Source organism: Euprymna scolopes, chromosome 3, assembly GCF_053919585.1.
Source record: "Euprymna scolopes isolate OS-2025 chromosome 3, ASM5391958v1, whole genome shotgun sequence".
NCBI lineage: Eukaryota > Metazoa > Mollusca > Cephalopoda > Sepiida > Sepiolidae > Euprymna > Euprymna scolopes.
In genome coordinates this window covers 7,476,477-7,503,849 of record NC_136484.1, presented here as the reverse complement: position 1 = coordinate 7,503,849, position 27,373 = coordinate 7,476,477, and the positions used below count along the sequence as shown (strand labels likewise).

General features: G+C 32.7%; 1 protein-coding gene across 2 annotated transcripts in view; it reads left to right on the top strand.

The window, feature by feature from the left end:
* The first annotated feature begins 24,878 nt into the window (after nt 1-24,878).
* The window catches only part of LOC145252905 (glycine receptor subunit alpha-2-like), a 228,663-nt gene continuing 226,168 nt past the window's right edge, over nt 24,879-27,373 (top strand). The window contains exon 1 of one of the 2 annotated variants that reach the window (XM_080112891.1): nt 24,879-27,093. In XM_080112891.1, the coding sequence (XP_079969017.1) occupies nt 26,918-27,093 (176 nt within the window). In that variant the 5' untranslated portion in view covers nt 24,879-26,917. The remainder of the gene's footprint in view (nt 27,094-27,373) is intronic. The other variant, XM_080112890.1, reaches the window with a different exon arrangement.

Sequence of the window (27,373 nt, the reverse complement as noted above, 5' to 3'; positions counted from 1 at the left end):
TTGTTTGCTGCATGCGGGGGAGCATTATCCGGCATAAAAATAATGATTCTTCTGAACCTCAACCTTTGCTTACCAGCCATGCTTCAAAGTGATCCTTCAGAAAAGCTATGTTAGCATTTGACGTCAGTTTCACGATTTCTGAGACTCTCCATGGGTCAACTAATATACCTCTGATAATCCCAGCCCAAGTCATTATAGTACCACCACCTTATTGACACCTAAACGCGGATGGCGATGTCGTTATTCTAGTACCCTTCCTTTGCCCCAGCCATCTAAGCCATCAAGACTGACACGCACTTCATCCGTGAACAAAACTTGGAGAAAATCCGTTTTCATGTTGTCATCTGCCCATTTAAATCGGTTTTATATGTGATGTTGCATTAATAGAGGATTTGTAAGAGGCTTAACAGAATTGGCCACTTCTTTCAGAAGGCGACATCGTGTACTTTTTAGACATTCTTCAATCCAGCTTGGTCAAAGACTTCGCGACTTGTCTGCCGAGAGTTCTGAACGACTGCACGTCTAATCTTGATAAGGGAACGGCGTGAATCAACTCTAGATTTACCTTTTATCAGCTCTCTTACGTACCTTTGTATGGTCCTTGACAATGGTTTTCATAGTTTAATGGTAACTTCCTGTCATTTTCGATATTTCGAGGGGCGTTTTACCTTTTGCTAGCTGGTCTGTAATAGTACTCTTTTCAGAACTACTTAAACCACCTATACCACCCATTTTATTGACGAAACAAACTGCCCTGTTAATAATTTGACACGCCTCAAATACCGTGGATTCAGCAATTACGATGGCATATTGTTTACATTGTGCGGAACAGTACAAATAGTTTTCAGTACGCGCAGCTCAGCATTGACAACGTTTCCGAAGCTTTTGATATAAACTACCGGTAAGTTTCTGAAACTGGTAAAAAAATGTTATCTCGTTAATAATTTGACACGCTCTGTACTTTCGTTATAATGCCTGTACTTTAAATATCTTTTTAAACAAGTGTTTTCTCTATGTACGTGTATAAATGACAAGCGATTTTAAACAATTTTCTCTTTTCTTCAGAAAGTTGAATACATAGTGAGGAAAAGCAAATTTGCACAATTTCTCCATTTAAGTACAAGCTAAGACCAACAGCTGCTGAAACAGCTCGTGATATCAACGAAGCCTTTGGTCTAAGAAAAACTACTGAACGCACAGCAACATGATGGTTGAAGAAATATATAGTGCCGACGTGAGGCGTCTAGCGTTGTTTCTTAATTTAACGTAACGTATACGAAGATTTCCAACCACCTCAGATTGGAAAGACACTAAAATTTTATAAATGGGTGCGTCACAAATTAAACGACGACCAAAAATAACGCAGTTTTGATGTGTGATCTGCCCTTCTTATACGCTACAAGAATGCTTCGTATTTTTACTGGATTGTGACTTGCAATGAAAAGCGGGTACAGTATGACAATCAGCTCAATGGTTAAACGCCGATGAAGCTCCATGAAACTTTTCAAACCAGAGTTGCGCCAAAAGTTTATGCTGGGTGTTTGGTGGTCTTCGACCGGTTTAATCGATTACAATTATTTTAATGCAGGTGAAACCTTTACGGCGGAGAAATACTAGCAACATATTGATTAAATGCATCAGAAACTTCAACAAACAACGCTCAGCTTTAGTCAACAGAAAAGGCATAATTCTCCTCAACGAACATGTCCGACGCACATTGCTAAACCGACCCTGCAGAAGTTAAACGTATTTGGCTATGAAACTTTGCCTATTATTCCATACATTCCAGACCTCTTATCTGCCGACTAGCTCTTTTTGAAGCATCACAACGATTTTCTGTGCAGGAATTTCTTCAAAAAGCTAAACGATCTAAAAAAAAAAGACATTCAGTACTTTCACAACAGAATGCAATACTTTTACGTTACTAGCATAAATACAATTGTTTATCTGTTAGCAAAAGTGTCTTCATAGTGCTTAATAATTTTTTGTTTGAGCCGAGAAATGTTTATCTGGATGAAAAAATTAAAAGCTGCGAAAACTTACTTTTCATCCTGATAATATCTTCTGTTTATTTTTCGAACTTCAGAATGTTTTATAGCATTCCAGTCCCCCCCGTTTTGTTAAATATTCAATGAAAAGTTGTTCTCTTCCTCATAATCATTGCAAGAAAAAATAGTTTATATATTTATTTTATATATTTTAGTATGTATTCTCTATTGTAGCTAATTATAAACTCTATACACTATTTAAAAAAAAAAACTATTATAAAATTATAGACTCTATAAACTATTAAAAATAACAGCAAAAATAATGAACATACAGAAGAGTTGAAAACGGTGGTGATACATAAACAGTCAAATCTAGATGTTCTATAAGATAATTAAATTTAAATACCAAATATTATATTCTATAACTTGAGACTCAACAATAATATAATTGGGAACCGCTTTCTTGATACTATTTAGTGGTATACTGAAAATAGTTGATTGAAAATGTTAATATGTGATCAATTTGGTAAAAGGCGTAGTCCGAAGATGTTAAGGCGTAATAATACTGCTGGTTCGTTAAATGGCGGCATTAAAGTGGACTCACGAATAATGAATGCGGTATTTGTAGTTTTGTAAAAGAAATCTATAAATACATAAAAAATTAAACTATAAATACACCAATCCTCCAAGGAAAGGAAAAAGAAAACGATAATAACAACAATCGCTCCTGATAATAATTGGATACACCAATAGAAAGCGCTTGAGAGGAATATCGCTGGACAACTTTTGGGCGACATTTCGTACGGCACACAAGCTGAAATAAGAAATACTGCTCAGCAATTGGCAAATATATACTTAATAATCGGGAAAAAGAATAACTCTGTCGTGTTGTATATATATATATATATATATATATATATATATATATATATATATATATACATATATGCATATTTTGCCAGCAAATACTATATTCGTTATTCGTGAGTCCACGTTGATGCCACCATTTAACGAACCAGCATTATCATTACTTCTTAACATCTTCGGTCTACGCTTTTTACCAAACTGATCACATATTAACATTTCAATACATCTTAACTGTAATTTCAGAACGTATATACCAATCACTGGACAAAGCGGTGGAGGGTACAGCGGTAGCTCTAGATGTATCTAAGGCTATTGACAAGGTATGGCATGGAGGTCTTCTCAGGAAAGTCAGATCATATGGTATCACTGGAAGAATACATAACATAATTAAATCTTTCTTAGATAAGAGAAAAATCCAGGTTGTCCTCGATTGCCGTACATCTAAACAATACGATATAAATGCGGGACTGCTCCAGGGCTCTATCCTGGGATCTCTGTTATTCCTAATATTCATAAATTACCTCCCTGACAAAATTCCTGTGAGATGGATATATATGCTGACGACACCACACTCTTTAACAGACACGACAGGAAAACTGAACACATATCTAAAGAAATGGCAGAAGCAGTAGAGGATGACCTTCGATCTGTAGTGGGATGGGGACATAAATGGATGGTCACATTCAATGCTGCCAAGACTAAACACGTTTCCTTCAATAATAACAAGAAACCTTCTGTACCACCAATAGCAATGGTCAATGACACTTTATCTGAAAGTACATCTTTAAACTCCACGGCATAAAGCTCTCCGGAAACATGAGTTGGAACAATTACATCGAGAGTATCGCCAGGACTGCTGCGAAGATGGTAGGTTCTCTCTACCGTGCTAGAAAGACAATAACGCCGAAAGTATCCTGCACGTCTATAAGGCCACCATTCGCCCATGTATGGAGTACTGTTGTCATATTTCGGCTGGTGCATCTACCACTAGTCTCTCGCTCCGAGACAGGGTTCAAAAGAGAGTCACCAATCTGATATCATCTAAACTTCTTCTCCTGTCCCATCGACAAAATGTTGCATCCCTCTGCCTTTTCTACAAGTACTTTAACGGTGAACGCTCTGACGAACTGAAAACACTTGTGCCCCTCTCGACGTAAATACCCCCGACAAACCCGACAAACAGCAAAATCCCACCCTTCACAGTAGAGATCCCTAGATGTAAGAGAGCCTTCGACTCCAGTAGTTTCTTCCCCAGGACAGCTAGACTCTGGAATTCCCTGCCGGGTCCCTGCTTCCCCAACTATACTGGCATGCAGATGTTCAAGTGCAACGTGAACCGACAGCTTGCTGCCATACTCCCCACACAGTTCAACTGATGGCTATGTCCCTGATAGTAGCCCCTACAACAAAGTGTCAATATGCCTTGTTTGGGGTGAAAATATAATATATATATATATATGCATATATATATATATATATATATATATATATATATATATATATATATATATATATATATATATAATAAAAGATGGTCCCACTTTTTGAAGGCACTTTTTTAAAGTGAAATTTAATTGAGAAATTATTGAAAACTTTGAAGTGTCGAATATAATGATAAAATCATTTTTGTTGCTTTTTTTTTGTAAGTCCTATATTTCGCTAATACATAGCCTCTTTATTCACGAACCGGACTTTCGACCCTGATCAGGCTATGTATTAGCGAAATATAGGACTTACAAAAAAAAAGCAACAAAAATGATTTTATCATTATATTCGACACTTCAAAGTTTTCAAAAAAATTCTCAAAATATATATATGTGTGTGTGTGCGTGTGTGTGTGTGTGTGTGTGTAGAGAGAGCGAGAGAGAAAGAGAGATGGAGAGAGAAATAAAAAGGAACAAATCGAGTGATGTGTTTATAAACGTTTCGTCTTTATTTCGAGACTTCCTCGAAATGAAGACGAAACGTTGACGAACACATAACTCGCTTTGTTCTTTTTTATGTCGCTATTTTTTCAGAATCTTATTTCCATTATTCTCATCATACATACATATATATATATATATATATATATATATATATATATATATATATATATAATTCGCACTGTATATAGGATCTGTACTTTATACAAGAATAAACGCGCTATTTTATGTCGCTATTTTTTCAGAATCTTATTTCCATTATTCTCATCATATATATATATATATATATATATATATATATATATATATATATATGTACGTATGTATGTATAATTCGCACTGTATATAGGATCTGTACTTTATAAACAAGAATATAAAGAATAAACGCGCTATTTTCAGATGAAGCAGCCAAAAAGTTGGCAGATACACGATATCTACCATGCAATATTATAAAAAAAATAAATTTAGATGGCATAGGGTTCTTCATGCAATCGATCGCAATGTGTTTCACAGCATAGTTTCTATTATTATGTTATTATATGGGCAGTTAATATAGAATTAACGCGTATACGAAATACACCCGAATATAGGATTTAAAACAATAGAATATCGATATTCATACCTCTGTTTCAACGTTTGTCACATGGCTAAATCATAGCAAATTTTTTTAAAAATAAAGTTGTCGTCCCAAAGTAAACAGCACTACTACTTTATTTAAAAACATCTAATTAAAAATTCAATTCAGATTACTTGATTATGTAGAGGAGCTGACAGATATACAATGTAGCCGCCTTTAGCTTAATCACTGCCTCGATACGGGTCCATACTGGGAGCATGCCTTTTCCATAGCGCCGTAGGGAGCTCGCTGAAAATTCGGCGGATGCCGGCGGTCGGGTTGGCTTTAATGTTGTAGGAGGTCATATCGGTGGGATTCTCGATGTATATCCGAAAGGAGTAGTCAAGCGGGTTAAAGTTATGGAGGAGTGGGTCAGAGGGATAAAGGTACTTATTCGTAGCACTATTTCTGAAGCCAAGCATAGTCTCTTTGGACTTGTGAAACCGCTATCAGTGTATAGTATATTGATATTTACAGGAACACTACATAAATTTATTAAAAAAATTAATCTAATTGGTCTTCCGACAAAAGGAGGGTGGAACTGTAAATTCACCCTAGTCCGTTCATCCATCCGCACTTTTTTCAATAACTACGCCTTTGAATTTTTTGAATTTTGCACAAACATTAAACATGATATGAGTAAAGAAAGTAACAGGACGTGTAAAAATGGCTTAAATTTACACTTTTGTCCTTATTAAAAAAAACTGATGCCTTGATTTTTTATAAAAGTTTCAGAAAAGTTGTAACTAAATGATTTCTATATAATTTTGTTTGTCTATATTTCGTGATAACTCTTGAATATTCCCCAGGTGTTCTTTTAGCGCTAATAATAATACTCTATTTTGGGGACTATTTTACCATATTTGTCCAAAATTTTCTGTGTATATCTATTTAACAGTTTTGCCAGGTGCTGAAGTTAAATTTATATATGCTAAGGCCTTGTGGACTTTTGGCGCTTAATGGGGAAGGGCAAATGATGGACTTGGTTATTTCCTTTTTTCTTTTTTTTTTTGCACAGATCAGAACTCAAATTTGCATATGCTAAGGCCTAAAACTGTACCGTCTATTCATTTCCACCAGGATTTTATGCCCCCTTCGAACTTTTGAGGCTAAATTAAGGGAAATGCTGAACTTAGTCATTTTTCTTGCCTCGTTTACTGTGCACACACAGGGGTCCATGCATGCTTACTTGTTTTCCGTTTTAAAGTCACTATATTTCGAAATGTACAACGCAACTCATGCAATAAGTCATATATATATATATATATATATATATATATATATATATATATATATATATATATATATATATAAGCTTAACTATTATTGGATAACTGACAAACTTTTACTTTTTAGTGTATAATTTTCGGATATCACTTTAAAATATGGAACTACGTGATAAATAGTTCTATACAAGTGTTTTTAACAATGCATTTTTAAAATGCATAAACGAAACTCTATCTTGCTATTTATTAACGTATATTTTTGCCCTCTCCTAATTATGCTCTAACATCATATTGGAAAGAGTTTAGCAATGTTTTAAATGCGACACATATTTAAATGCAATTTAATAGAACAGGCCAATACGAAAATAACGATTACACATTTACACCATTTATTTGTTCACCTACGGATTAAAAAAAAATAAAAATAAGTGTTTTAAAACAAATAATGGATTCCCATGTCGATATTAAAAATAGGATATATTACGTAGTTTATTTGTGATAAAACAGTAAATATACTAGATCGATGAGCTGAAAAAAAAAATATATGGGCAAATCAGTCATGAGCATAAATAACAGATAATATGAATATTTATTTTGTAATTGATAAGTCCGGTTAATTTTTGCATTAACTCTCTTTGGGGTATCTTCATTTTCATTTCGGCTTACTAATCCTCTTCAGTTTATTACAACGCGGGATGGGAATGGTGCGTCTTGTAACAAGTAATTACTGCCTTTCATGGTTGTTTTCACCCTATCTTTGGCCAATAATTACCCTGGGTTGTGTGGTAGCATTTAAACCATTATCTACAGCTAATGCCAATCTGAAACCATATTGCTCCATGAATATTTTTATATAATTTTTATTCACATATATTTCACGGATTTCACGTGTAACATGCATCATATCCAGCAAAAGGTTAAGAATAATTAATGCTATTTCGATCAGATGGACATCAGAGGCGCCTAGATTATTTTTTCGGTGTGTGAGAGTAGGATAGTTGCGTTATACTTTTTGGAGTTTTTATCCACCTTTCCCATTTCGTATTTTCCTTCTTCTTTCTGATTATGACGTTTATATTTATTTTTTATTTTTCTGTTTCTGATGCTACGATGTGTAACCACGTGACTCCCTTTAGTTTCATTTCTCTATTCAAGTAAATGGTTTTTAATTTTTGTTTAATTACAAAACTTTTAAAGGATTGAAATTTGTGTCATCTGGTGAGGACATTATTTATATTTGACTGACCATAAACAGGGTTCCCTCTGTGTAGTTACTATGTAAAATGTTTATCTGAATACAGGGTGACACCCCACAAAACGGGTCAAAAACGGCCCCCAATTCTAATTAGCCCCAGTGTCTTAGGGTTTTGTCCGAATTAAATGAAACTTTGGCCATAACTAGTTTATTATATTCAAAACATCACATCGAAGCACTTCTTTTTGTTTTCAATAATTTTATTTGAGAATGCTTTTGTCATTTATTATTTTATTCATTTATTGGGGGTCACCCTGTATTAATGCATAAATATATTTCATTTTTTGTTGCGAACTATAATATAAACGTTGTTAAATTTATTAGTATTCATCTTTAATGTATTTAACCTGGTATAGTATGGAATGTATTCAATTTCCAATCAAACTATTTGTACTAATAAATATTTCCTGTTTCATTTTTTATGCGATCATAAAACATTTCTCATTTTCATGAATGCGATATATTGAAAATATAATATGAGACAAATTATCTGATAGTAAAATTTAAAAGAACAATTTAAAAATAAATATGTCTGTAGACAAAACTTCCTTATACACAAAGACGTCATGACTTGCGATAAATTGTCTATGATTAAAAATACAAGAACCGAATGACCCCCTAGCATCGACGAAAAAGCTGCAGGCGATAATTAGAACGCAACCTTTATATAATTATTGGGACGAAGATGTTTGATTAAAAATATTTTTTTCAAAAATCCTTTCGAAAATAACTCAGGTCAGTGGGTGTTTTTTTAATTATTCTCTTGGAGTAAATATTTTGACATTGGAAATTAGTTTCAATCTATTTAGCTATTACTTCTATTTCTGTACGAATTCATTCCTTCGGGATATTATGGGTGTTTGAGTTATAAATTGATTCTCCTTAGGGTAAAAACGTAAATTAAAAAAGTGGCCTTTGAAAACACAATACACACACATTAATGCATTAAAATGTCCGTTATTTCTTTTATATACTTGTTTCGAATAACATTATCTTAACGCCGAGGGCGTGTGCACTTTGCACTTAGAATAATTACAAATTAGCACTGGTATTAAATCATTAAAACAAATAAGGTAATGAATTAAGAGCTTGCAATTATTTATCCATATTTTTTTATATTTTTCCCAATGTTACAAATAATCTGTTTATGCAAATATATGCGAAGTGTCTCAAGATGGTTACAAACGATGAGTTGAATTAGAAAAATATTAATGCCGCTGTTAATAATTTCGTTAGTATTAGGCTTGATAAAAGTTTAATCGCAGAGACCAAGTAGTCTGTTTAAGATAATTTTATTTCAAATAGCAAAGCTAAACGTGTGCTTTTATTTGTATGTCTGCAGTGAACATTGTTTACGTGTTATCGTGTTAATTTTACTTTTTCCCTCACGTAAGATGTTTCGCTTGGTGTATCTTACTTTTAAGGGTCCCTTGGCTTACTAGAATAGTTGCATGCTTAAAGCAAAAGTATTTACGAAATCTTCATAGCTTTATTAAATATGATCTCACATTCATTTGTAGATATATTACTCAATTTCTAACTATCAGGAATAATTCATTCTATTTTCAAGGTACTAAGAAAACGTTGTTATTACTGGGTTATTCACAAATAAACTAAAACATTGTGGGCTGTTTAACCCAATACTTACATTATTATTTCACATATTATCTAACAAAGTAGCCGCAGGAATACTCCTTGTGAAAAAAGTATCCTATGTTTGCAACAACAGATGCCACTGAAGTGAATACAGTTAGGCTATTAGCCACTAGCTTATATCGCTTTCGAACACCATTTGAGATACATTCAGTCGTGACAATCAAATACCGCCTTACCTCCTACAAGCTACACAATCAAATCCACAACATCTGTAGAGAAAGAAGTCACTATTTACCTCTCTAAATATGTCGTATTACCACTACTAGTAGTTGTAATCAGAAGGAATTCTACACGTTCAAGAGATTATGTTATTACAGCGACTGCAACTGGCTTCAGCATACATAGATGTAACATAACTTTCCAATTTACGATTCATAAATGATACCGTCTTTCTCGCAAAGTCTGTCAATTCCGATTGACTGATCTCTGAAAATTCTCATATTCCGGCATCAAGTCCTTCGCTTTATAGACAAACAGTTACAAACAATAAACTATGGCGGCATTAAGAAACTTATTATTTCGCCAGCCGTCAAGTTCATGCAATGCGTAAGTCATTTCAGTCATATGATCGAAATATTTGGGACATAGAACATCATTATAGTAACGTTCAATAACCAGTTTATTTGTTTTTTTACCAACGTTACGACACACTATGAACAATGAAAATCTCCTTCGTTGTCGTTGTCATACAAAAGAAAATTACATAGAACTTCCGATCGAGTGTCTTTTACCATTGTACACACTTCGTAATACATACGTGTACTTCGTATCTGTTTTTTAACTCCAGTTTACATATTGTCTTTTGTTAATTTTAACATTATACTTAAATTTGGCACCTTTTACCGCACACTATCCATAAAAACAGGTTTTTTGTTTAATTTTTTCTAGACAAGTTTCCTTTACTTGTGCGTGTGATGCTGTTCCTTTCAGTTCTACGAGGAACACGATGTGGGTAAAGAGGTTATGCATCCCCTATCTATCTCTATTGTCAGCATCGGACAAAGCCAAACTATTTGCCAAGAACTTTGCAGCTAATTGTACGCTTTGCGATCAAGGCCGCCAACCTCCATTATTTCCCCCTGTATCAGAAAAAAACACTATGTGATATATAAATATATGTATGTGATGTTGCCAAGTTATATTAAATAAAATAAACCTTGATTCTAGTAAAGCAACCGGCTCTGACTGTATTCCTATAATAGTAATGAAAAAACTTCAACCAGAACTAGCACCCATACTTACAAACCTGTTTAAACGTTGTATTAAAGAGAATTGCTTCACAACACCCTGAAAAATCTAATAAGTGTGCCCTGTATTTAAGAATTAAGGTGCTTGCTCATCCCCCTCTCAGTAAGGCCAGTAAGGCTCCTCTGTGGCATGAGTAAGTTGCTGGAATCTGTGTTAAATAGAGAAGTAATCAACCATCTCAACAAAAATAACCTTCTTAGTGACACGCAATATGGTTTCTGTTCTGTTAGATCTACAGCAGATGTGCATACAGTAACATCCCATAGGATTAGCGAATCTCTCTGCGGAGGCAACCTTTCTAGGGACATTTCCTCTTGACATATCAAAAGGCCTTTGATATGGTATTGGTAAAGGTTTACTTCACAAGATCTCCAGCTATGGTATAGCTGGAAATGTCTTCTCAATTATGAAATCATTTCTCTCTGATAGGTTCATAAGAGTAGTAGTTGATCGGCAAAAATCAGAAACTCACAGTATTAATGCTTGAGTCCCTCAGGGGTCAATTCTGGCCCCAACTCTTTTATTGATCTACATTAATAATCTTCCAAATCACATCCTTACATCATTCGTAGACATTTATGCTGATGCCACTGCCATCTATGTTAGCACATCTAAGACAGTAAACACCCAAGTCTCTCCAAGTCTCTCTCCTCTGATCTTGGGCATGAGGTGCAATGGGGAAAGGAGTGGCTGGTTACTTTTAATGCATCTAAAACAAAGCTTCTCTCATTACACCATCAGCGTTCTGATCCCTATCTGGCATCAATTGAAATGAATGGATCTCGTCTTGAGGAGGCCTCAAGTTTTGAGAAGATCCTGGGTAAGACCTTTACTCCTGATCTTAAATGGAACACGTACATCAAATTGCCAAGGGCACTGGGAAAATGGTCCGATCCTTCTATCGATCCAGTAGATATATCAATACTGATGCAATTCTCTATCTATATAAGAGCCAGGTACGTTCAAGGATGGAATACTGTTGCCACATCTGGACAGGAGCTGCTAGAAAGAACTTGTTCTGCCTTAATAAAGTTCAAAATAGACTTCGTAGCGTTGTGGGGGATGTCATTTTCTCTTAGCTGCAGCTTATATATCACAGAAGAGATGTTGCGAGTTTGTTTCTGATTTATTGTTATTTCCAGGGAAAGTGTTCGACTGAGCTTCAATCTATAGTACCCCCTGGCCTTACGTTTACAAGAAACACTCGTCTAGCTGAAAACAATAATTCCCCCCACTCTTTATCTGTGCCTAAACCTAAAGGTAGATTCCATGAACAAAATGCCTTTCTTAGAACTGCACGCGTGTGGAATTGTCTTCCATTTTCTTGCTTCCCAGCTGACTACAATATGGTTGTCTTCAAGTCCAACGTAAACAAGTTTTTTTTATGAGCCGTTCCACTTGTTAACAAACTTACCGAATTTCCATTACTAACGATTATTTTATTATCCAATTGACTACTGTACACTCTTAGTCGTTATCCTCAAGTGGTATCTGGGCCTTGATAAGTGATTATGTCTATCTAACAAAAATCTCACTGCGCGTATTTTTCTTTGCAATTTTTTTTTACTTTGCCGCTGTTTGGGCGTGTGTTCGGTTGAACATCTAAGTTTATGTTGCGTTTAATTGTGTTACAATGTTAACTAGAAAAAAAACCCAAATTTCTCTAATTTCTCTATTTCTCTCTCTTTCTTTCCTATATATGTATATATATATATATATATATATATATATATATATATATATATATATATATATATTCTCCACAGTGTACTATACTAGATAAAACTATAAATAATTAACGATGGATACCGATATAAATAACCTAACTTTTCCATAACCTGTATTTAAATGTTTTATTATACTTCTGACATTTAAAATCTACTTTTATTTTTATAGTTATATTTTTAGACGTTAGCGTTAGTCTTTTTCTAAAGTATACGTAATATTCCACACTTTTGCCTGCGCCCTACGTAATTTGTAACGTATACAAACACACACAACATAAACATACACTAACATATGTAGATATTATGAAACGAGGGAATCTGCACTTTCATCTAACGTTTTACTAAACAACTCATGCCATAAGAACTGATATCTATATGAAAACTATATCTAAAAGAATAGCAGTGTTCGTCTTCTGAATAAGTCCCCATAACATATGGACATGTAATAAAATTCAATTTACTACCTCTAGCCATATTGAAGAAACGTTAGCTTTTGTTTATTAAATTGTTAGGAAAAAGTGCAAAATAGTTAACGACACTTTGTATGATGAGAAAAATGGTTGAATCATTTAAAAAATAATTAATATTTTCCATATAATCCTATTCTTTCATTCTGAAAGAAAAACTTTATGTTGTTTACTTTTAAAGCCGAGGACAACACCGGATGTCCTTGTTGAATCTAGAAAGTTACTATTATGAGTGTTTTATACAGCTACTACTAGGATTGCAATATATCCATCCAAGGATTGAATACTGTTGCCATATCTGGGCAGGATCTGCTAAAAACAGCCTATCCTGCCTTAACAGAGTACAAAATAGACTTAGTGGGGGATGCCCTTTTATCTACCCTGCAACCTCTCTCCCACAGAAGAGACGTTGCGAGCTTATCCTTGTTTTATCGTTATTTCCATGGCAGCTGCTCATCTGAACTCCAATCTTTGGTCCCCCCTCGCCAATCTTTCACGAAAAACACCCGTCTAGCTGAATCCACTGTGAAAAATTTCCCCCACTCTATATCTGTGCCCAAATCAAAACGCGGATTCCATGAACAAAGCTTCTTTCTTAGAACTGCACGCCTGTGGAACTCTGTTCCGTCTGCCTGCTTCCCACCGGACTACAACTTGGATGTCTTCAAGTCCAATGTTAACAAATTCCTAATGAACCGCCCCCATAAGTAAACACTTCATCAAATCTCCACACTAAGGTAATGTACTTGCAATAACCCTTATCCCTGAGTGCCTTCCGGGCCTTGATACGTGGTGATCACTGTGTAAAAAAAATCCAATATGTGATAAAAAGTAAAAAAGTTAATGGGTAAATAACGTAGAGGCGCATAGGGAACGCATAAGATTATACGGTCATCAAACGGTCATTTTTTTTCAGAAGGCTTAAAGAAGGTGTTCGCTGTTATTGTTTTAAAGAAAGCTTTTACTTTACATGTATAACCTTTTTGTAATTTCAAGACAGTATATACCTTAAAGATACTGAAAATATGGCGCAAAACATCTCTAAAATATAATCATACTATTAAATCTAAAGCACTAATTATTCATAAGTGGTGAAATACATCAAATTAATTGCACGAAACATCGCATGATTAGATATGTATGAGATCCATTATAGTTTTATTGTTTTTAGTATTAATATTTTCTATCCAACTCTTACTATAAAAAACACTGCTTCTAAGAATTACTAATTCCAATTAACGAGTTTACTATTTTATATTATATCTTTTTGTTCTTTCGATATTTCTTTGTGGACACCTGAACAATAATTCACCTTGTTTTATTGATCACTGATTGAACAGACATAATGCGAATAATGTACATATGTTCTCGTATAATACAATGTATAGCTGTGTTGACTGTATTATAATTGTGATTTGAATATCCTCTAATTTGCAGTCTTTTGACAGGTAAAACATTCTAATGTCTGTTTGTTCTGACTAATTCTAGTCCAGAAAGCAAAAAAAAACGATTTTCTATACCGCACGTATTTGTAATATTGACTGTATAATTCTATTATTTTTAAGTAGGAGAACACGTTACCCGGCGTTGCCCAGAGGTAGCATGCATCCCCTCGCGTAAAAATTTAAAATACAGCTGATGTTGTTTTCGTCGTTTGTAAACTCCCAACCTCTTTATATGAAGAATGGCTTTCGGAATAGACACCCCATTTTGTGCATGGATATGGGGTGTTTTTTTCTGTACAATTTGCTGGACAACTTCGATTGTTGAGAGGAAAGTTATGGGCAAGATATTTTAGTTGGCAAGACTGGAGTTATGGCGACAAAAACCTCGAAACTGTGTCCCTTAAAAGGAAATAAATTCCTGTAGTAATCTGTATCAAATATAAATGTAAACGCTATTTAAGAAGGTGGCCGGTAAAATAAAACTTTAAAAGTAGAGAATGTAATCAGGACGGTGTATTTAAATAATAAACAATGGTGAATCTGCTCCTTAAACTTTAAATGGGTTAAATATAATCACGTCTTACTGACAATGTCAACATGCGAAAAGCTGAAATAATAATGCTATGATTTTTAAAGCAATTCTTTATATTGGGAGGGTGTTTTTAGTCAGTGATCTGTGATTCAGCCTTACAATGTAAAAAAAACATATATCGTACTAGATGATTTAACCTGAAAAAATATGTCAAAATTGCGCAGTTCAAGAAAAATTCAAGGTATATACATATGATATCGCGATCTGTCATCACATACATCCTACATCAATATCTACTTGTAATTGAACTTGTACGCTATTTTTCCAATCGTAATGTGAAAAAAGATATACATAAGCCCCTTCAATACTTAATATAAAAATAATTCCCACAAATTTACTTCGGCGCTTTTAATTATAAATTATAAAATAAAACGTATTTACTCATTGTAAAATTTCATCTTGTATTCTTTTTTTTTTTGGTAAATGTGAAGAATCTTTCCACACTCCAAACATCCTTTACAATTACCACTTTAAAGGTTTTTGGGAGTGTTAAAACGAAAATAACGCATAAAAATCTGGCATACGAGTAGTTTCTAAGATATAAATAAATGTTAGTTTCTAAAGAGTCGTGGATCACGTTTCTATAATATTAAAACGCGAAATTAGCACACACTTTATAGTCATATTTTTTAGCGGAGGGAACGTATAATAAACATAATTTTACTGTAATAATGTTTAATCGAGGTGGCTGCTCATTTTACGATAACTTGTATTCTTTGTACGCTGACTTACTCTCCAAAAAACGTGATCATAAAAAGGATACTCATTATACGTTTACTTATTATATACAACTGATCCCCTACATTTTGCAAGTAACACTTTTTTAAAAATATTTTTTTAATTTTTTGCCGAAAGTTTAAAAGTTATTCTTGTTTTCAGCACATCGAAAAATCCAAGTAAATAACTATTTGAAAGGATTGGTGTAAAATAGAAAGAATATTCATATTTACTCTTTTTTATTTGTTAACAGGGTTGAGTAAAATTAAATTTTAATCTTATCCTCACATATGTAATAATAGTGTAATTTAATTTTATCTATTTCTAGTTTGTGTATATAAACACCCATGGCAACTCATAAATCGAATCGGAAGGTCGGAAACAAAATAGAACGACATATTGTCCCATGCGCCCCTAGTAATAGTCTAATAAAAATGAAATACTATTGCATTATCTTTATTACTAAAATAAAAGTTTAATGTAAAGTAATTGGTAATCACATCTTAATATGTGCAATAATAACCTGATTTAATTGTAGCTATTTATAGTTTTTGGAAGCATTTATGATATAAACAAACGTGGAAACTTACAATTCAAATCGGCACAGGGTAAACAAAATGAGACAAAATGTTTTTCTAAAGCTCCCTAAAAACCTTTTAGCAAAAACAATTACTGTCACGTTATTTTCATTACTAAAACAAAATATAATTAATAAGGCTGTGTCACTGTATTTATCGATGTAAATGAAATTAATGTAAATAGAAATATGAAACATGTAACTCCCAGTTATGTTTCTTTAAATAACACAAGTAAGAAGCAATAGACCAAGTAATTTGTTTCCTAGTTATAATGATACCGAAACATTTTATGAAGATATTTACGAAAATAATCGTGGTAGTAATTTAAATGAAGTTTGAATCATTATTATTTATTTTGATTTTTTTTAAGATTCTGAGGTGGCTGATCGGGGTATTTTATATGTAAGTTAAGGGAAGCCATGGTTGTGGAAATCTGTGGACCGTTTTTTATGATGTTTCGTTCATTCCGCAATGTGCGAATATGTAGATCTCAACGAATGAGATTTTGAGTGATGAGAAGAAGGAGGAATCCTTAATTGTGCAGTGGTAAAGTGTTAAGTGTTGGCGATGTGCATGAAAGTCAATTAATAACGCGGTAGACCCAGAGAAATAGGAAAAAAATATAAATGCTAGCGGTGTACAATTGGTTCGAAAGAGGATTATGGGATAGGGGGAGAAATTTGAGCTATTTTCTCTGTAGATGATAAAGATGCCGCTCATAAGAATAAATGTAATATTTTAACATTACGAATTAATTTGTCTGTGATGATGTTCTATGTTTAAATAAGGTAATGACTATAAGCCGAAATATGAAAAAATCATGTGCAACATGTTGTTCAAACCTACAGTAAAAGTGCGCTATTTTTATTTATACAAGATATTGAATGTATGTATCTGCACGCACGTATGTAATAATAAAATCGATTAAATCATGTATCGATTGCAATTGTAAAAACACTCCTTAACTTAATTACGATTATAAAATAATTGCATTGTATATATATCAGGAAAACTGTGCACTGCGTATATCTATTCAAAAAAAAAAATCCAAATCAGAACAGATCGCACAATTTTATTCTACAGAAAGATAATTTAAACACCGGGACAAATGTATTAACAGTATTTAATAACTAAAAAAGAAATTAAATTAATAACTATAAAAAAGGAAAATCGAAATTAGAAATAAAATAATTCGCTTCTAACCTTCCTTGACCAAACTTTAAAACAAATAAACAAATATTATAAATACACCCAGCCTCAGGGGAAAAGAAAAAATGATAAAAACAACAATCGTCCTTAACGCTAATATATATATTATATATATATAATATAATATATATATTATATATATATATGTTTTATTTTTTATTACCGTGTATTTCTGTTAAGTTACATTATTGTTTCAGCTACCCGGCCGTTTTTTTGGCCGTTTGTAGCTTCCTCAAATTTTACAGAAATGTCCGTTATGATGGGATGAAAGAGTGAATGATATCGTGTGTATATATATATATATATATATATATATATATATATATATATATATATATATATATGCGTGCATATATTTGTGTGTTAGTATACATGGATGTATATATGTGTATATATTTATATATATATATATATATATATATATATATATATATATATACATGACTATTTCATTAAATCACAAAAAATAATATACGAAGATATAGATTTATGCGTAAACTTTAAGTGTTTACTTAACAGTGCTCAATACGTACGTAGAGCTTGGTAGTAAGTTATAAAATATATTTCGCAATTAAGTTACACACAATGTTCCACGTTTCATCTAAGCTAGGAGCCATGAGCCTGATGCATCCTAGCGGGGATGAAACGCGGATAATTCTGTGTCGCTTAATTGCCATATATATTTTATAATTTACTACTTTATATTTATATACATATATATATATATATATATATATATATATATATATATATATATATAGCCAGTAGAGTTTAGTTTCCTAGAAGTACATCCAATGAAACAACACGTGTCTACCAAAATAGTGCTCAATGAGTGAACAGAGCATGTATATTAATTTTATTTATACAAACATTAATTTATATATATATATATATAGACAGCATTTTTTTTTCTTTTATGCACGTTTCATTAAATAGCAGACACAACTATTGCTTGTTTTTCTCTTTGTCGGACCATTTTCCGAATGTATTTTTCGAGTGAAAAAATAAATTTTCCATAATCGTGAACGTTTTCGACCTCCATTGGTCATCCTCAGGCGAGTAGTAAAAAATAAAAAATGAAATTGAAAAATGGAAATGGCGAGATGAAATGAAAAGACGATTAAAAGGTGATTAAAAGACGATTAAAATAGCTTAAAATCACTAAAATACTCAAAAGCACTTGAGTGTGCTCTCCGTTTCATTTTGAGTCTGGTTTTTGAGTTGTTTTGAGTAATTTAATTGCATTTTTTATGTTTTATTTTTACTAATCGCCTGAGGATGACAAATGGAGATCGAAAACATTCGCTATTATAGGAAATATAATGGGTACGATGGAACGTTTCTCTGGGGCGGTGCTGACAAAGATGCTGTATTAATGAAATTAGCCAATATTATATTTTATGTTGATTGAATTGTATAGGTGCATTGTATATGTAGTCTTATTTTTTACTAAGGGGTTTTTCTTTTAATTGGTGATAAAATGTTTTTCATTAAAGCAAAGTAAACAAAGATAGTTAAAGTAATAAAAAGTTATGGGATTTTTCAGGATTTTCCAGTTAACAATTTTTTTTTCTATAAGTTCACTGTAATATGCCGCTCATGAGGTAATATCGCCATCCTAAGGATTTATGGAGAAACGTTTATGAGCAGTGTATATTTGCTTGGATGTACTGCTAATTTGACCTATGTAGGTTTTCTAAGTGTCATGGTCCTCATTGCCCAAATATAAGCAAGGTATATAATAACTGTGACCAAACAATTATGTTTGAGGCACAATTAATATATAATTTCAAGATTTTTACTCTAGATACATTCTGTTCTGTCATATAAAATTGTATTGATATAGTTATTTTTATTATTCTTTCCAGCATATATATATATATATATATATATATATATATGTGTGTGTGTGTGTGTGTGTGTGTGTGTGTGTGTGTGTGTGTATAAAGTAGTAAGTTATAAAATATATATGGCAATTAAATTAAGCACACACCTGACGAATCCTAGCGCGGCTGAAACGCTGAATATTCTGTGTAGCTTAATTGAAGTATATATATTATAACTTACTACCGAGCTCTACATACGTATTAAGCACTGTTGATATAAATACTTAAAGTTTAAATTTATACTTTCATGTATTAATTTATTTTATTTAATGAAGGAGTCGTATATATATATATATATATATATATATATATATATATATATATAATTAATAACGTTTCCGCAGTAGGTAATTCGTTTTAACCTCAAATTATATGAGTGCCCCCATGGTTGTTGTGCATATGCAACCAAATTTATTGAGTCTTATCTTTTGTTATAGGCATTCGTATTGCGGACCGCTTTCCACAAAATACACAACACATATTAACCTGCAGACGTCTACATCCTGTTAGGTTTAGTTCCGATTAAATGCTGGAAATTTTTCTTGAATGTTGAGTGAAATCTAACGATAAGTGAGAAAATATAAATTGTAACAGGCTACATTTCCTTAGGAACAGATTGCAATTCCAGAAGTCCTGTATATGAAATGGGTGTATATAAATCTATTTTCATCTTCTGAGTTTATTAAACTTGATTCTACTCACTTATTGAATAGATGGTTCGCGTCTATTTTTCATTATTTGTATGAGCGATAACATTTTACATGCTTCAGTTGAATCCCAATTCCAATAGAGACCACAAGCCTTAATTCGAATATATATGTCTGTATGTTGTTGTTTTTTTTTTCAGAATTTAAATATAACCACTAAACGTATATATCGTTCTATGCTTAAATATTGAGCTTCTAATTTTTGGCTAGGATCACCCTGAAAGTATTCCTTCAAGTAATATCTATTAGGATCTTTCATCTGATTTCTGATCAGTGTTTATATATATATATATATATATATATATATATATATATATATATATATACATATATATATATATGTGTGTGTGTGTATAAATATATATATATATATATATATATACAGCGATTTTATATGTATATGCGTATGTCTGTGTGTGTGTGTGTGTGCTTCCATTTCGTGTGTATGTAATAAAAACGATTTTGAGTTATTTTACGCAGTGTATTTTTTTAATGTAGATTAATGTAAGAGAAGGCGGTGTTATATGTAAGAGATAACGTTGCACAAATCAATCTAATACTTACTTGTTATTGTTTATTTTCTTCTGTTGAAAACTGAATATAGGAGAACGGGCTATCACGATAGAAAGTTTGGATAGTGTTTTGGTTTTTTTCATTTCGAGGTTATCAACGGAGAGGTTAAAACGGGAAGACAGGCCATGGCATTAGGATTGCGGTAAGTCGAACTAAATTTACATTTAGAATTGGACGGATCTATGACGGTTTATTGTTGCTTAACCCTTGGGCTACGATTGTATTTTTACACAGATTGGCAACGATAGGTGTGAATTTGTTCACGTCAATTTTTTGTTTCATCAAAACAATACAAGCATTCAAACATGGGCTTCAAGCATAGTTTTCATTCATTTAATAATGCAATTAGGGCAAAGAAGCATTCCATAGCCATTGGTTCCTCATTTATGAAGGCGCCTACTATACCACGCTTTTATTTTGAGATTCAGCGGACAAACTATTCCATAGTCATTGAAGACACCATCGTTGCAGTTGTCTTTAATGGAAATCAAGGTTTAAAAAATTAACAGCCATCTTAGCCTAAGGGTTAAGGAACCCTATCTGCATACTAGTATATTTACTGTTGAAATGTTTAATTTAATTACCCTTTTGTGAGGTGACAGTCATTTTGAACGACAATTGCCTCAGGTTAATGCATATATATATATATATATATATATATATATATATATATATATATATATATATATATATATATACCAGCATTACCCTGTCACGCGTTGCTATGGCTCAATTTGGTGTAATGGAAAAATTTAATAAAAAGAGAAAATGCATGTTTATAATATTCTTAGTACAGCAATCCACTCGAAGACGTGAAAAAAAAAACAATCATCGGGGGTGATCATGGATTGGATTCGAATAACTATCAGTGGATTAAGCCGAGCGTTGATAAAATGTTGATATGCTAAATCGAGTTTTTTTTTATTAAAACATGTGAGTTTTTAATTAGTATTTGAGTTAGGGGGGCGTTACTAAACACAGATTCGAAAGAGTTGTCCAAAGACAAATAAATAAAAGCAAAGGTAAGGTAATTTACGTTTCTACCTAATTTGATGATTTTGTAATGTTTTCATTTAATGTAAAATGTTTAATCGGCTCGAAAAGCACACAGTGTTTATCGATTTATTTGAAAAATACAAATGGCGGCAGACTCTGTGTTAAACACGCTTATTTTGGGAAAATTAGTTAAAACTAAAATACTATGCAAATTACTATTAAATAACAACCAGATATATTTCAGCCTATGTCAAGATAACCACAACATTGCAGATTGGTTTTAACATTGTGTTTATAACGCAGTTTGTGTCGACCTTGATTTTTTTGCCGGCCTAGAGCTCTCCGTACATCTGGCATTTAGGCATCCGACATGTGTCCAGTCGAATCATGTGGTCAGTCCAAGACTCACCGCTTCTAATGGCACGGGTCACACGGACGTTCTTGATGTCTCGTTGGTGGACGATGATGAAGTCAATCATGTGTCAATGTCTTGATCTTGGGGGCATCGAGGTGGTCTTATACTTGTCTGCCATTTTGAACGAGGTGTTGTTGATGCAAAGACTGCGCTTTGCACACTTGCTGATAAGGAGCAGACCATGGTCGCTTGGTGGGGTTGAACTGATGACTTGGTCAAACTGTCCGTAAAAGTTCTCCTTGGCAGTGTGAGTGTAGGGGGGTAAGCGCTGATGATTGTGAGATGTCTGATCCTGCTGAGAGGAATGCGCACTTTCATGAGGCGCTCGTTGATTCCAACTTGTAGCGCAGGTATGCTCTTCAGCAAAGCTCTCCTGATGCAAACCCGACCCCATGAATCCGGTCTTCTATCTTCGGCTTTCCTTTCCAGAAGAAGGTGTATTCACCTCCCCCGTCAGCAATCCGGGTCTCGTTAAGTGCGGCTATATCTATATGGTAACACTGGACTTCCCTTGCGATGAGCGCTGTTCTTCTTTCAGGTCTTGAGGAAGTAGCTCTATGCAACAAATTTCGAACATTACATGTCCCAATGATAATTTTTTTAATGTTTTTGTTGTTTGACCGCTATGTGGATGAGTCCCTCCCCCGCGGTAACCTGACCAGACACTAGAAGGGCACGCATTTGTTTGGGGTACCTTTTCTACCCCCCTCCTTCATGTGAGGGTGGACAGTGCTATCCTAAAGAGGCTGCCCAGTCGCCCACAGGTGCTGCCGAACTCTCCAGGGAAAAAAAGCGACCACTTTCCCATGGACCGCCTACGTGTAGGTTTGTGACTACAACTGCCAGTGTCACCTACACCTGTTGCTTTCGTCACGTACCCATCGCCGGAGGACTTGAAGTGTGGCGTGGTGATATGCTAATACATCACAGATTATTAATAGAAATGGTTTGTCTAATAGGCACATGCTTAGTCAGTGCTATCAATTAATGGTCCACAAGATGTTTTGCAACCATTTATAATTTGCTCTTTAGCAAATATTTGGAGACAAAATATGAATGCATTGCTTCTCAATGGTGAAAAAGATGTTAAACAATTAAAGGGGCAGGTACATGTATTAGGTTGGTGCAAATATAATGTGTTTTTTTTTCATGTTTAACATCAAGTCAAAAAACTTTCAATAAACTAATAGATGATCTATATTTTAATAACTAGGTACGGGCAAAATCAATGCCGATGCTCAAAATATATAAACATCACCAAAAATCAGGAAATTCACCAATTTTTATGTAATTTTCAGTATTTATCAAATAATGACAGTGAAATATAATAAACTAATTATTTTTATGTAAATTATAATGGACATGTATTATTTTCTTTAAACAAAAGATACCTTTACTAAAGTTATGGTTATCAGTAGTAAATTAAATACGCAAGAATGTATTTTTGTTTTTTTATATCAATAAAGCATCGTAATTTGTAACAATAAAAAAACAAATAAAATATTTTTAACAGGAACATTACGAAAAAAGCCCCTAAAATCCGTATTAATGAATTCGATATAATTCGATGAAAAATGAATTTCTCGAACTCCCGATATTAACAGTGAATTAAGGATTGTTTATTTATCATTTTCCCATAAAAAAACTGTAATTGCAAAAAATATGTCTGCCGTATTTTTTAAATTACAAGTATTTGTGTGCAAGATTTTCATAATTTCCTTGCTTCCAAGACTGTGTAACTTTTGGCGTTACATATTCGTTATATAATATTGAAAGATAATTAAAAATAATAATTTAAAAACAGGAACATAGAAAAAATTAAATCAAAAAATAGAAAAAATTATATAAATGTTCAGAATATGAATGGACGTATGCACAACTGGGAAAAATTATCACACCCCTTCCTCGCTTTTAATTACCTGACGTCATTTTCACAGTCTTTCGAATTGCTGAAATTTTGGGTCTTCTTATATTCCGTGTTTAGAAAAACTTTAGTTTGTTGCGTTTTGCGAACGGCGGAATCCTGCTGTTTGGGGCTAATTAATTAAGGTTTTGTACAAACAAAGTGTTTTTTATTATTTAATTCAATATATTAGGATTTTAATAATTATCTTGGAAATAGATCCAGAAAACTAATATTTATCTTTTAAAGAATTTTTACAATGAATTTATTTAACTTAAAAATTTAGCTGAATTGAGTACCTCATAGTGAACACAGTTTTCATAACTTTTTTTCACGTGTACAAATATATGTTTTTCTTTGGAAAATTAAGTTTAGCTATTCCGCTTTCAAATACACTCCTAGTGTAGTCAGAAACCTACAAAAAATTAAGATAAATCGGCTTTCAAAACTAGACCCCCCTATCATTGTCCGCCCATACCTACAAATAACACTAAAGATTTACATCGTATTTATTTTTAACAGTTGTCATATTAGCACTCGTACATATCAATAAATGCACCTATATATAATTAAATATTTAAATTAAAATATGTAATATAGTTAATAAATCCTGACCATTTTGCTTTACGTGTATAATTCTAAGGAGTTGTTTTTTATCTTTAATTACAAACAAAGTATATTTATATTTGTTTACATTGACGCGCAATCAAATAGTAAGTAGATATTATGTCTGGGAAACTGAGATACACGCGCCAATGCATGATAAGTCGTTTATCGTAGCAATACATATATTTAGTACTAAACCGAACAACACGTGTTCATCGAAGAAAAAAAACAATCAGGAAAACTTTTCATGGCCAACCACAAATAACCATGTCATATTTTCGACTTACGGCAGAGCATGCGCAATATCGATTTTAAGCTTTCTATTTTACACTTATTCAAAGATATACCGTGTGTCAATATGGTGCTGCCTATACCGGCTAATGATTGACGTCTGTTTTTCTTTACTAGAAAACAGACTAATTATTAAACACAGAGACTAGAAGATATATTATGGATTACAAGTTTTGCTATATGCCACGGAATATCATAATTCTTAATGAAAACACAACATACGCTGTGGGAACTACAACTGGTTTTACCGACATCAAAGTTGTCATATTTTATTTTGTATACGCTAGTATTTTTGTGTGGACGGTATTCAGAAAACATGAACTTTAACAATAATGTGTGTATTTAAATGTTTTGCAATGCGGGAAATAATTAATCAAATCAATACATTGATAAACTGTATATCATATAAGACATAGCACTTGATAGTAAATAAGAACAAAAAACGAGAGTTATGATAAGGACTTCATTTTTTCCTTATCTTAAACTTAAGAAAAATATCCAACTGAATCGATTTTCGTAAGGATTAATCCAATGTTTCTACTTTGGAATTTTGTTTACATTATTTCCATAGTTTTTAACAGAAGTACACGCGCACACGCTCATTATCTATGAACAGCTTTGTAAACTGAAACAGTGGTAGCAGCATCGATGCAGATGACATTGAAAAGGTTGCAGTAACAGTGGAAACTAAGACGAGTATCGGGCTGCAGCGAGTCTTAATGATTTTCCAACTTTTTTTAATAAGAGAAATCACTGCTACCGCTATTTATCACTGACGGCGTGATATAGTGTTCTTATCAACATCAGGAATTAAAAAAATATATCAAAATACCAGAAAAATACTTATATATTTGATTTTGTCAGTTTGAAATAGTTTTTATATTTTTTATTCTGAAACAACAAAACACATTTTGTTTTGAAACTCCGATCGTGGGCGTGTTTTTCTTTCATATTGATTTTTTTAGCAGTATCACAATTTTACATTTGTAATCGACAGCTTCAGAATTGATTCGTATGGTTTTCCATAAAGTTTGTCTTGTTTTTTTATTATGAGTTTTATAATATAAGTACCCAGATCCAGAAATTGTTTCAGTTATTAAGAAAAGTATAAAAACAAGGAAACGTTACCTCGTGGGAACCAAACAGATTTTAGTTTTCAAAATAACATTAACTCCCATAACTTAATGGATATTTAACAAATCTAATCCAATGATATAAAAACACATAATTTATAGACTAACGAATGCAAAAGTCGTTAAATAAAATAAAACACATTCTTAAGTAGTCCAATCGGCCAAATGTTCACTACTAACGATTACTACGATATTGCCCTATACACTACCGTACACTCATAAACCCCTCTCCTTAAGTGGCCTCCGGCCTTTGACAAATGGTGACCCCATTTGTAAATAAAAACAAACAAAAAACTTGAGCTGGCAAATTTTCGAAGAAAACATATATGGATGAAATACATAATTAAAATGTATTTTACAAACAAACTCGATATTAATAATTGATTTCACATGATAACATACGATTGTTTGTTTACTTCATTAATGCTAAAGAAATGTCATAGTCCTAAGAATACAATTGCATAACAATTTACACTTTTGATGATCTTTACACAAAAAATGAAAGAAATATGAAAATCGAATAATTTATTTCACAAATATCTCTTTTTATAATGTAGTCTTATGCAATTAAATACTTTAAAGCAAACATGTTGACATTATCAATGTTTCACAACTTTGCGTTGATATAAAGTATCCTTTATTTTTAAGACAAGTTTATAAAAGGAGTAATTCCCAAGGAGTGAATTAGAAAGTTAAATGAAGATTAATACATCGAAACATATTCATCGATGACCGAAAGTCTCGTGTGAGAAAGTAAGAAACGCGATCGATATCAATTTTCTATTCAGATAACTTTTTGAGAAACGCTGCAGAGAAAAAAAAGTTGATATTTCCTCAAATTGACTCTCCTAACTCACGAAAAAGCGGCAACTATATTTTCTAAGAAGCGGGATGGCTTTTACCATGATTAGTGAAAAAGTAAACAGTTGGATTGCTTTCTTCGTATATTTGTACTATATGTTTACATTGTTTACTACGGAAGCGCGGATCTCACGTTCAGTGTTGGAAAGTATACATGAAATGCGAAACAATCGCACTAAAAGTCACGAAAAGAGAAGTGTCACAAAGTAAGTAAAGTTTCACATACTTAAAAACTTACAGATTTTTGCTTTTGATGAAAGGTTATTTACCGATAAAATTATCCGTGTTAACGATTTTATCTATTTTTGAGGTATTACTACTTACGTTGAAAATAATTATGAGATTAAAAAGATTTCAATAGTGAGTATAAAAATGATAATAATTTTAATGCTTCATATGTTGATATGGTAATTGATTATTTATAACTATTGCTTATATTTACACTGTTATCCATATTGATCAACTCTCAATCAGGTCAGCGTAAAA